This window comes from Psittacula echo, assembly GCF_963264785.1.
Source record: "Psittacula echo genome assembly, chromosome: 5".
Lineage (NCBI taxonomy): Eukaryota > Metazoa > Chordata > Aves > Psittaciformes > Psittacidae > Psittacula > Psittacula echo.
In genome coordinates this window covers 5,386,622-5,399,792 of record NC_137739.1, presented here as the reverse complement: position 1 = coordinate 5,399,792, position 13,171 = coordinate 5,386,622, and the positions used below count along the sequence as shown (strand labels likewise).

General features: G+C 45.7%; 1 protein-coding gene across 3 annotated transcripts in view; it reads right to left on the bottom strand.

The window, feature by feature from the left end:
- Positions 1-406: 406 nt before the first annotated feature.
- Positions 407-13,171, bottom strand: part of MAD1L1 (mitotic arrest deficient 1 like 1) — a 296,765-nt gene continuing 284,000 nt past the window's right edge. For all 3 annotated transcript variants that reach the window (XM_080617371.1, XM_080617370.1, XM_080617372.1), the window contains 2 exons: positions 3,777-3,849; positions 407-1,022 (listed from right to left, as the gene is read on the bottom strand). In XM_080617371.1, the coding sequence (XP_080473497.1) occupies positions 883-1,022; positions 3,777-3,849 (213 nt within the window). In that variant the 3' untranslated portion in view covers positions 407-882. The remainder of the gene's footprint in view (positions 1,023-3,776; positions 3,850-13,171) is intronic.

The following is a 13,171-nucleotide window of genomic DNA, read 5'->3' as shown; positions in this document are numbered from 1 at the left end:
CCTCTGTCACCAGCACTAGGGCAAGCTCAGATCAGCACTGTCCACTCCCAGCATTGCTGGAGAGATTCATCTGAATTTTTCACACATCTTCAGGATGAGCTTTCACAACGCTTGGAGATGAATGCCCCCTCCACAAAACATACCCTTGCCCAAAAAGAACCAGGCCTTCCTAAACTGTCATTATTGCTCCTCACATTTCCTTTCAAACAGCACCTCTTGACCTAAAAGCACTCTCCCTCCTCAGACCAAAGACTGCAGCAATCTCTAACATGGGGACACATTTTCTTCCCCAGTACAGATTTGTAGCATTTAACAGCAAACCTTCAATTATCACAGCACATGACTGTAAAACTTGCTCAACTGGAAATGTTCAGCTATTTCTAACCTTGCCTTCAGTCATCTTCTTTCTTTTGCCCCCAAAGCCATCTAAACCTGTATTCTCCTGGAACCTCTGTGCAGCCTGCCTAGCACAAAGTTAAATCATAAGTCAAAATGATTAAAATGATATGGAAATATATACATCTCCTTCAACACCATGCTGGGAATGTGGCTCCTAATAAGACATCACTACACATTACTCATAAGGCCGAGACATGTGGCATTTCCCAGGCAGCTTGCACATTCTCCTTTTTATGCTAGATGAGTTATAAGCAGAGACCTTTCCTTTTGGGGCTGTGCCTTCCATCACATAATGAGTCCTTAAAATGAACCCCCTGATTCCACCTGCTTGGAAGAAAAAAAGAAAAGAAAAAGGGAAAAAAAAAAAAGAAAAGTCTTGGAGATATATAGCAACAAGAACCTGGCAGGACAAACTCACACTCCCACTGTGCCAAATTGCAAGTTTAGTAATTCTGTTTTCTTCCTGCTGAGTGGAAGGTGTCATTAGCTGCTGTATTTAGAGCCACAGGAAAGGTTCTTGGAGCAATCCCCAGGCTCCCGCTGAACCAGGTGGCTGATGACCACAGGAGCTCTCTGCAGCTGGGGACCTTCACCTTCATCTTCCTGCAGGCACCGCTTCAATCCTAACGTAAAGGAAATAAACGGGGCAAGTGGCGCGATATGAACAGAACCCCTCAGGCTGTGTCATCCACCTCCAGGCTGAAATTCACCCCTGCATCATGGCAGCTTTAAAGTCCCTTTGCCGCCTAAATCCCTCTCGGGTGCTTTTAACTCAAGAATGGTTTCCTTTGGGGAGAGGATTTCTCCTTTAGGCTGGTCTCTGTGGAGCACCCAGTGAACCGAAGCCTCATTTCTGAAGATTAATATAACAATTCAAAGAATCATCCTCTTACTGTGAGCCTTGGAGGGGAGCACAAAGGCCCTAGCAATGTCCTGCACATACATGTGCACTTAGGCTTAAGTCTTGTCTGCTGGGAACAACGCTACGTGCTTTTGAGAACATCAGCCCATCTGACCAGGAGGAGACCTCCTGCTTATACAAATGTGCCCATCCACTGCACACAGAATCACAGAATGGTTTGGACTGGAAAGGACCTTAAGATCATCCAGTTCCAACCCCCTCCCGTGGGCAGGGATGCCTCACACTAGATCATGTTACCCAAGGCTCTGTCCAACCTGGCCTTGAACACTGCCAGGGATGGGGCAGCCACAGCTTCTCTGGGCAACCTGTGCCAGTGCCTCACCACCCCCACAGTAAAGAACTTCTTCCTTATATCCAACATGAACTTCCCCTGTTTAAGTTTAAAACCAATACTCCTTGTCCTATCACTCTAGTCCCTGATGAAGCATGCCCGTGCTGGCTTTGCAGGTAGCACTGTGTGACACAGAGGAGGAATGGCAGAGCACAGTTGTGTTTGCTCGATGGGATTTCAAATAAATAAAGATACAAATCCATACCCATAGGTGGTCTTCATGCTGCATGCAATGAGGAAGGGAGGGAGATGTGAGGAATTGTCCCTTTCATGTGGTGACCAAGGATGGGAACACCCTGCTGCTTCCAGATTTGTTTGGGATGGTTGAAACGACCACCTGCGCTGCCTGAGAATTGGGGAAATCTGTGCAAACATTCATTATTTATAAGAGAGCTGGCCAGAGGCAAATTGCCTGGAACCCATTAAAGGGAGAAATCCCAGCTCCCTCTGGCAGTCGCCTGGCACAGGCCTTTTCCACTGACACAAAGGGAGGGGAAAAAAAATGACTTTCATTTCTAATTAATCTTCTGGTATATAATACTTTTAATTAGGAAAAAACCCCTAAGTCTGCATGGTCTTTGAGAGAGGGAGGAAGGAGCCAAAAGCGAGGGAGAAAGCTCTGGCTTCTTGGCTGCAGTTCAGGCCTCCTCTCCTTTACATCTGGCAGAGCAGGTGAACCCTGCAGCCTGCTGCTTTGCTCTGCACGATACAACCAAAGCTCCTGCATGCTTCAGAGGGCTGCTTTGGAGGTAAAGAGTGGGATCGTGTGTGTACAGACCTGGCTGGAAAAGAAACTCCAGGAGAAGATAAGCAGGGAGGAAAAAGTGTTTGAAAGATGCCTCAGACAGGAACAAAGAGGACTCTATTGGACAAAGCATGGGCAAGACAAGCAGAAAGGCCTAAGGACAAGGAAATACAACCCATACGTTATCTCTTCAAAATAGTACCTCTCCCCAGAAGTTCATTCCCCAACCCCAAATTTCCTAGCCCTTCCTTCTGCTTTAAGGACTCTCTTCCCTGCATTCATTATTAATACCACTGAGGGTACAGTTTTGCAATTTGGTTTCTGAAAAATTGATTCAATGATTAAAATTTCAGTCCCTGAGTGGTAGAAGCAGCTCAAGCAAGCTGGAGATACCCCTCTGCAGCTTGAAGGCCTTTGGTATGCTGCCTGCTCATGAGAAACCTCCCCACAGACTTAGCTCAAGGGGGAAAATCTGGTAGGGAAATGTGGCTTTAAGTCGATCAAGTTCTGCTTCCGTGGGTAAAGCATTTGAGTTTAATGCTTTACCAGTGCTCGGTTTAGTGTAGAGAGCAAACCTCAGGTTCTTCCAAGGCTCAGGGCTTTCTACATGATCCATTGGGTAAGGGAAAACCTCCAATAAATGTCAGTATTAATCACCACTGTACATCTATCACTCACTTGGAAAGCTGACTGTTGGCTGGCAAACTTCTGGTGTGGCTAATGAAGTTTTCTATGACATTGTGCTTGAAATGAAAGAATAGCAGAGAAAGGTCCTTGGACAAAGACACCTTAACTCACAATGAAATGTCCATCTTCTCATTTGCACCTATGCCTAGGAGCAGAAAGAGCAAGACACAAGAAACTTGTGATCTGGTGAGGAAAGGCTGCCAGGTCACACAGCACCAACTCCTGCGGAGCAGTTTCACCCCATCCCAGTAAAACAGAGATCCCCCACTGCAAATTCAATATCAGTTCCAGAAGGTCTTTTCTGGGGCTGCAGTGAAGCTACCCCGCCCACCAGCTCCACACCAAGGGACAAAGCAGGAAGAAAGCCTTTGTGATTCTCCATTCCTGGCACTGTTGTTATTTATTTTAAAGCAAAAGTGAGAGGAGGGAAATCAGAGCTCTGAGCAGCACATGGAGCTGAGGAGGTCAGAACCCTCCAGATTTAGATTACAGAATGAGGAGCAGTGGCTGGATTTAAGCTTAGAGATAGAGATGTCATTCCTAATGTGCTAAAAATTGGCAAAATAGAATAAACACATAAAATAAGCCTGCCTTTTCCATGACACTTTACTGAGTAAAACCCAGCTAAACCCTGAACCAAGAATAAAGATAGCAAACTCCTCCATCCTTGGAATTAGCATCTTTCCACTCACCTGTCAGCAACAGGCTGAGAACATGGTAGGAACCCCAGGTAGCACTGGCAGGATATTCCCAACCAAGGCAGAGCTGCTTGTGCATCCGTGGTGGGGATAAGAAAGGACAAAGAGGAATGTGAGAAACTGTGCCAGAATTCTCTGCAGGCAGGAAAATAGCAAAGCTGTGAAACTGAGAACCAATTATTCTCTGAAGCAACAGGGTTAGTGACAGCCCACATGGCACCTCATTGGGGTCACGACAACTACAGGAACACTGACTGCTCACTCAAAGCCTGGATTCAGACGCTACATTTGCTCCTGAGATATTTTATCAAAGTTTCCAAAAGCTCTACTAAACAGTGAATTTTGGGGGAAAACGTCTTTGCTGGCTCCCGAAGAATGCACACTGTGTATGTCACCAGCACAGTACTACCAGGAACAAGCAGCAACACACGGAACCTACTTTTCACCACATTCACTGAAACTTTACAAGGTGAAGGTGCAGAACACTGGCTGCTCACAGGAAAACTCACTGCTTTTCTTCCCCAAGATGTGGCTTTGTGGAGGTTTCAGAACACATGGACTTTTATGTGCTGTTCAACTCCTGAAGTTATTCTGAGCTGAGAGCCTTTAACACTGCAGTCCTGTATCTACAGGGCAAACAGAGCATCATCAGTACGTGCAGTCTTAGCTCCCTCACATGCTTTCATGTGCCATGAAAGAGTTCAGGTGGTTTTACTGAACCTGTGGCTATTAAGTCTCCCCTTCTGAAAAGGCTCCAGACGAGGACACATGCCACCTTGCAGCAGCATTGACTCCAGCCTCGTGACACCAGCACACCTGAGAGATAACGTGCTGGGGCACACAGCCCTAATGCTCTGTGCAGAGCAAAGAGGAAATGGAAATGCTGGGACAAGCATTTTGGCACAGCTTCTTGGCTGGGCTAAAGGTTTATTCCTGTGATGCTGCTTTCCTGCAGACTAAGGAAAATTAAATTTAGCACTTTGCAAATAAATAGGTTAACGCTGAAAGGACACTATTTAGGAATTTACTGCTTACAGCAGCCTCAGAGATTATAGATCCATCACCGTCTATTACCTTGCTAGTTACTGCTTCCACTCCGTCCATCTTCCCTACTTACAGAATAGTCCTCTCATCAGGTCTTTTTCTGTTCCGACTTGAAACTGTTATCACTCTAATGGAATTATATGAAGAAAAACAACTTCGGGCTGTAGTGACGATGCCAAAAAGCCAAGGACATCTCCTGTGCTTTCCTAGGATGACACAGTGAGATTCGTGCCTGAGACATGCACAGATGTCTGACAACCTCCTGGGAAGTACAGCAATGGACAGATGTTTACACACGTGTCCAAAACCTCTGGGCCATTGTGCAACTGCCACCTGAGCCTTTTCAACACCCAGGAACACAAGAGCTTTGGCAGGCACCAACAAAACAACAGCTGACTGGTAACCCTTGCTGCAGATTCATCACAGCTACATTGCATGTGGCAGGAGAACTAGTCACCGAATGCACCACCGTGATTATAAACCCCCACCTCGCTCTGCATGTACCTCTTCCACCATCTGATTTATACAAAAATCATCTGCAGACAGTCCCCAGTCCAGAGTCAGATACATCCCAGAAATGCAAAGTGACGGCCAACACATGAAACACTCTCCAGAGCCTTCCACTAAGACAAACGCTTTGGTTTAAGGTTGAAATTTATGTCACAGAACAGGGTTGAGATAGATCCACTGTTATCAGCTACCTACTTCATAGAATCATAGAATAGTTAGGGTTGGAAAGGACCTTAAAATCACTCAGTTCCAACCCCCCTGCCATGGGCAGGGACACCTCACACTAAACCATGGCACCCAAGGCTCTGTCCAACCTGGCCTTGAACACCGCCAAGGATGGAGCATTCACAACCTCCCTGGGCAACCCATTCCAGTGCCTCACCACCCTAGCAGGAAAGAATTTCTTCCTTATATCCAATCTAAGCTTCCCCTGTTTAAGTTTTAACCCGTTACCCCTTGTCCTGTCACTGCAGTCCCTGATGAATAGTCCCTCCCCAGCATCCCTATAGGCCCCCTTCAGATACCGGAAGGCTGCTCTGAGGTCTCCATGCAGCCTTCTCTTCTCCAGGCTGAAACTGAATTTTGAACTCCTCCAGCTCAAACTGAATACAGATTAGGAGGAAATTAAAGTTTTTAAGTCTCAGTTTGATATATTCTCTCCCAGATACAGGCAGACAGGCATGTCTTCTTCTGGAAGCTAGAGATTCCATCAAAAGATAATCCTGGATTTACCAAAGCTGGAGGCCATCCGCCATCCTCCAATTGCCTGCTTCCCCCATGGAGGAGAAAGCAGTAACATGATTTAGCTATGAATCCTTATAAGATGGACCTAACATAAAATACCTTTCTGCACTGCTTACTCAAAGGGTGTTCTCATGCAATTGGCAAAAAGGAAATACATTAAATCCAAAGTCCTAAAATAGTCCTAAGTTACCTCCTCTTATCACTGACACAAGCGGCAGAATGAATGTTTTGTGTGTGTGGAGTTAGGATCATTCGTGTACTTGTTTGTCTGAAGCAAAGGTGAGAAGAGGGAAGGGTTTTTCACCATGTAGATGAATAAAGACAGTTCATCTGATATTAAATCCTAACATTAATCTGTATCCTTGTTAAGCATAACGTGAAGAGCTGAGCTGCAAAAACTGTTGTTCTGTAGCATAGAACAAGACTCACCAGAATCACAGCAGCCCTAACAAAGCTCTCCAGAAGGATTTTCAGTGTACTCCTGCATTCTGTCATTGCTCTACAGATTCAGCCCCATGACAAGGACACCAGCATTAACAGATTGATATTGCATCACTGCCAGCACCTGTTATGATCTGGAGAGCCTGTGTGGCACCTCGTGCTTAAGACTCTCCGATGCTGTGAAGTGCATCATATCTTCAAGAAATGCCATGACTGAATGGTTGATGTGCTCCCAACCCTCTCCAGCAATAACTGCCTCCAAACAGAGATGGGATGCCTTGGAGCAAAGCAGAAGGTACACTCACAGTGGTTGTTAGTTCTGCTTTCCTACAAGTGGTTTCTCAAAAAAGAAAATGTAAGAGACCTGTTTGGGTAAAGGTCTCAGGGAACACCCAAACACAGCAGAGACTGGGGTCCCATGAAGAAGAGCTGCCTAACAAGCTTTGAAATATGGGCTGTTATCTCAAACTGGCAAGCCAGTTCATGGTTAAGAGCCATGTGGTAACTGAGCAGTTAGGCTTTGAAACGTGGAAGCAATACAAAGATGACAGAGGAGCACAAAGCTGTGAGATCCCATCTGTCTCACTCTGATGGTGGCTACCAAAGGCAACCTGTGACCATGAGACTCCATTCTCTGCTTCTCACTATTCCCCCCCGACATCCGTCCCCACTTCCCTGCCAAGCCTTGTGGGAAAGGGGGAGTTAACCAAACTAAATTTATGCTGACAACTTTCAACTCTGAAATCCTAGATGAGGGCACACATAGGCATTTATATTCACAGCAAATAAGAGGAGAAGACCTTGATATAAGCCCAGATCCACTCTTCAGATGGAGGCAGCAGATGTCCCAAAACCATGCCAGAATCTTCTGCTGTGTCTCCTTCTTTGTGAACAGGTTTTTAATAGGCACAAACACACACCCCTCTTCCCTCCCTGGAGCTTAGGAAATCTTTTGCCCCAGTCAAGCACGGGTAGTAGCTACAACTCCCAGAGCAAGAGATAAGTCCTAATTATGTTTGTGTTTAAACAAAACGCTGCTTACTTGAGAAGGAAGAGAGGGAGCAGCTGCCACTCGCTCTCACTGGTGGCTTTGTGCAGGCTGAGCTGTGCTGCTATGACCTGGGGCACTCACAGCTGGCGAGTGCTTTGCTGGATGTTGCCAGCTGCATCTCACCTCAGAGCTGTTTCCTGGAGCTAACCGCTTTTCCCAGAGGTCTTCTCACAAACCTGTTTCTGGAACACACAGGGAAAAAGTGACGGAGTGCTCCAAAAGCTATCTTGAAGTACCTTGGCAATGCTTCAATGAGTGCTCCCCGCACCACCAAGCAGTCCTCACAGGCAGCTAATAAGAGGCTTCAGGGATGTCTATGAGGAGTCAAAAGTGGAGGAAAGGGCCACAAGGATTGCTGAAGTCTATGACACCATTTGTCACATAAGGATGGCACAAAGAGGATACCATGACAGTCTTGCTGTGGCTGAGCATGCTCGCCTTGGAGCAGACCAACGCAAGCACAGAGGTCCAGAACTGTCCTAAGGCAAGAGAGATAGCCTGTACCCTCATCCTCATGTCCAAAGACAGACTGTGGAACTAACTGCCTGGGAAGATGGCAGAGATGTGGAGTACCCAGAAACTCAAGATTTCTCCCTTGCAAACGGATAAAATCCTCCAGCAATTTCCATTCCTTTTTATGTGCAGCTTTGAACACAACCATACACAAGCAACCAGCAGAACTGTGGTGTGCTGACATGGCTCTGCAAAGTCACCACAGAGCAGCCAGGGAAGCAACAAACGTGCATCAAAAGCTGCTTTGCAAAATACCAAGGCTGAGGCCTCGGTATTCCCCCATTGCCCAGACTCAAAGGCATCACCTTTTCCTTCAAGAGCGCTGATCACACAGGCTGTAAGTAGAACACCTTTTGAAACTATCAGACTAAATGCATAAATTGAACAAATTGAAGAGATTTAATACCAGGTGAAGGTGGTGGGTACTCACAGAAAAGGAAAAGAGTAGCCGTGCTGCTCCAGGCCCTCGGCACCACACGTCTTCAATCTGCTCACATACAGCTTCCCCATCACAGAACATTTTGAGAAGCTCCTCAGACTCCTGTGGAAGTCTGTGAATGGTAACTCACAGCAAACAGGAGATTGCAGGGGGACAACCTGAACCTCAAATGGCACCTGTGAACCAACCTCACATTTCCTGCCCAAAACAGGCCTGCTTTTGTGAAGCGGTGGGTTATCCATCTGCCTCACAGTAACACATCACTGACTCCAAGAGAGAGGATGCACCTATCAGCAAGACAACTCTCTGACCTTTCAGAGAGCTCTACGCATACCATCCTCCTGCTAGTCAGGAAAGACTCAGCCACTGGAATAATTCTCCATCATCAGCAGCATTAATTACCTGCATGACTGGGTCTTCCCTGGCAAACTCACAGGCATGGCAGGGAATCACAGGCATGGCAGGGAATAGAAGCAAGTGGTGCCAACACACCGAAAACAGGTATTGTGCCAGACAGACAGGTAACAGGGGAGTGTATTCCCCAGCCCAAAGCTCCTCTATGTTCCACATCAGCACAGTCTATTTATCCTCACATCAGCCTAATGACATTGGCAGGAGCATCATCCACCCCATAAGGGTGGGAAACGAGCACTGACTTTGCTCAGTTGGAACAAGGCTTCAGCCCCGTCCCTGAAGTCTTGGAGCAGCAATGTTTTGCTCAGAAATTCAGCAGAAAAAAGAAACCCCTCTGTTAAATCTCTACTGTCCTTGAGGTGACAGGTACGAAAGAAGGGAAAAACCCTACCCTGCACTAGGGTATAGGCAATTGTTAAGTGAAGCACATGCAGCAAGAGAGGAATTGTGTCCTCCCACAATGCATGAGAAAGAGCAGAATAAGATGAAGAATCCCAGACTGGTTTGGGTTGGAAGGGACCTTAAAGCTCATCCAGTTCCAACCCCCTGCCTTGGGCAGGGACATCTTCCACTAGACCAGGTTGCTGCAAGCCCCATTCAACCTGGCCTTGAACACTGCCGGGGATGGGGCAGCTGCAGCTTCTCTGGGTAACTTGTTCCAGTGTAATAGACAGCATCAAGAATTAAAAGTTAGGTCCTACCATGAAACAGGCTGCTACAACAGCTGAAATTAAATGATGCGTAGGAAGTTTAAATACAGGATTTGCGGCTGTAACACCACAGATTGCTGAACAGCTCATGTTTTAGAGCTGATTAGTGCAACCCAAGATGGGTCCTTGCTGACCTTTCCAGGAATCCCAGCGCAATGATCCGTCAGGAAGGCGTTGTGCTCACACAGTGCAGCCGGTGCTTCCAGAGCTAAGCAGAAATCAAGTTTCCAACAACCACACAGGCAAATTGAAAGCTAAATATAACTTGCAATTAACAAGAATGAGGAGTTAACAGAGGCCTACAATCTCTCATCAATCTCTTGCTGCCTGGCCTGCTCCACCAATGAGCCCCATTGTTAGTTGTGATTGTGTGTGCAAGAGTGCAAGAGGGCTGCTGGAGGAAGAGCACTCCAAAACTGATTTCTTTCTCCCCTCGAGACTCATCAACGGGGAGGAGGAGGAGGAGAGGGGAGAAGATAGAGATGCAGAAAGAAACAAACAGCTAGAACATACTTCTCAGAGATACTCTGGTTCAAGGAGGAAATAACTGAAGCTGCAGGTATGCCAAGCATAAGGACTCAGATTCAGAGCTCCCCACAGCTCTGTTGTCAGCTTCAAGACGAAACGAGCACTCAAGCAAGCAAAAGTAATCCCTGTATTAACCATCCCTTATTCTAAGACGTACATGGTTCACTGGTGCACCTTGGCCAAACTGATGCTAATGGAATCTCTGCAGATTGCCTCTCTATACACATGCAACCACATGACTTTCCATAGAATCACAGAATGGACTGAGCTGGAAGGGAGCTTAAAGATCATCTGGCTCCAATCCCCTGCCACGAGCAGGGACATCTTCCATTAGACCAGGTTGCTCTAAGCTTTATCCAACCTGGCCTTTTTTTATTCCTCCCAGAATGAGTGAGTTTGTCAGCATCACTTCGTGTTTGAAAAGTAGCCCCCAAGTTCTTTCTTATTCAATCCAGCTTCATTTCCCTCCTCAATAAAGGAGGATTAAGCTGTTACTTCTTGTGCACATAGCTGCTGTGTTGCATTTTACACACCTCATCAATATGAAGGCAACAGGACAGCAGGGGACACAAGTGATGGGGCAAGCAAAGGAAGCCTGGGAAGTTAAAGGTGGTGCCTGTACTTCCACCATACCCTTCTTGCATACAAGGCCTTTTTTCTTTTCACCCCCTATGTTTTGCCTCTGCACCCATGGTGAACGACATCAGAATCACTTCAGATTGACTTGAAGTTTGGTAGTGACAGTTCCCCTTACAGATCTGCAAACCAACTCCATGTAAGTCCTTAAAGAGTACATCAGAGACAGTGTGTGCCACTGGCTGTTAATTTAACAGTCTGCAGAAAAGCTGTTGATTTTATGACCATATTACCAATCCAACAGGACACTAGTAAAGGTTCTATTCTGCAGCAAGAAGTGCCAGCCTTGTAGCTGGCAACCTTCTCAAACTGCGTCAAGACGCTTCTGGTTTTCCTTGCTGTCTCCTGTCTTGGGTATTCTCTTTCAAGGCATAAAGCCTCCCAACTTGGGGATGCTCTTTAATGAATTACCACTGGGGTTTGCGTTTCTATTTGATAATTTTGACAGGAAATAACACCACGGGTGAGATTTGGAAGCAGAGAGGATTCTGTACTCTGCAAGGCTGGGCTCTGAGGATACAGAGAGTATCTGTCTAAAGGCAGCCTTTTCGCCAGGACTACTTAAGAGCTCAAATAACACCGCCGTGATACAGGAAAGATTTTGTCAGCCTTACCTTCTTTACAAAGCAGCTTAGACCCAAATAATTTCTATATGAATTACTAAGAAATCTGAGCATTGCTTTCTGAGAAACTAGAGGAATCTGAAACCACAAAGATTTCAGACACTGCCAGATTTGATGTAGCTGTTACACAGGGTCAGATCGATTACCTTTTCAGTCCAGCATCTTAACAAGAAAGTCCACATTCATGCCACAAGAATGGAAACATCACACTTTACCTGAAGCACAGTGAATAATCAAGCACAAAGAGATTTCTCTCTCTGAGCACTCTTCTTGCTCTCTCTTCACTTAAGCCTTCATTCCCAAGTATTTCCAGAGGACATAGTTCAGTGTTGCCAGGTACAGCAGCAGCAAAGCCGTATGGAGACACAACCCCCAAAATAAGCAGCATGCATGGGAATTTTCTTCCTAACCTTTGCAGCAAGAAGTTTCCTTTACACCTCAATGCAGAGAGCTGTGCATGTCCTTGCTTAAGGTAAATGTAAATATTTAATGTAAAACTACTTATTATTATTTGTCCACAAAGATATCTTACCATTTCAGAATTCCTGCTCTCAGCAGTACCTTGAAGCCATAGGGTCTATTAAATGAAAGGATTTCCACTCTTTTCATTTTAAATTCATTGGCTTCCGATGCTTTGGCTGGGGCTGTGTCTTTAGGCACATAGAAAGAAAGAGCCCATGATTCAATTTCTCTCCAGTGTTTGTTCATTTGTACAAGTGTCTCCAAATCATTTCCTCTTCAAATTTGACCAGTCTCTCTATTTACCAAAAGACTTTCTTTGTCTGAAACAATTGTCATTGCCTTTCTAAAGACCTCATTTCCTTACTCTCATTCAGGATCTAGCCAGAGACAAGGGTAAACAGCACGATGTACACACGGCCAAGCAATGACATCCTGATTCACCACCGCTTAATTCCAAGCTGGCTACAATGGTTTTGAGGCTCCCCACTGATGTGTGTTTGTTTTAAAAGGTATCTTTAATGGATTGTTATAAAGGAATCAAGGCAGTTCTTGGCCATCTCATGGGTGGGCTGATCTTGACACACCAGTCAAGCATTATGCAGAACACGAAGTCTGTCATGGCCTAACACGTCTAATGTACCAGCAACCAGAGCAGAATGCCAATCTGTTAAGTGCCCCAATAACTATAATGCATTGCATAGCACAAAAAAAAAAAACCATCAGAAACTAAACTCTGGTGAGGAATCTGTAACACTGCTTTCCACAGTGTTTAATTAAAAGAATATAAAAGAGCAAGCAAGCGAGAGCTGTGAAGTCTGAGCTGCACCTTGCTGCCTACGCACTCACACACTGAGGGTCTGGAAATCACTGGAACATCCTTCAAGTTGATGAGCTCATCTGTTGCATCGATACGGATCACCAATAAATACTGGTATGGTTTCATTGGAATTCAGTGCTCATTTATAGATGCATCTATATTCACAGCATGACACTGCGATTAACCCCTTCACTGAAGCTGTAATGCCAATTAACATGAGTTGGCTGGACACATACAGCATGTGGATAATAAGCTCTCCTACCATACCTTGGTCAGGAAAAATCAAGCACATCTTTCATCTTCATTTAGCTTTGAAGGGGTTACATTACAGTAGCTCCTACTGCATGTTTGCTGCTGAAGCCTCCCTGAAAATTAAATGCCACCAGCAGCACTACTGAAATATGCTCTAAAGTTTGCAGGCAAACTACAGAAGCTTGTAAAGTGCCAGGGGATTTCT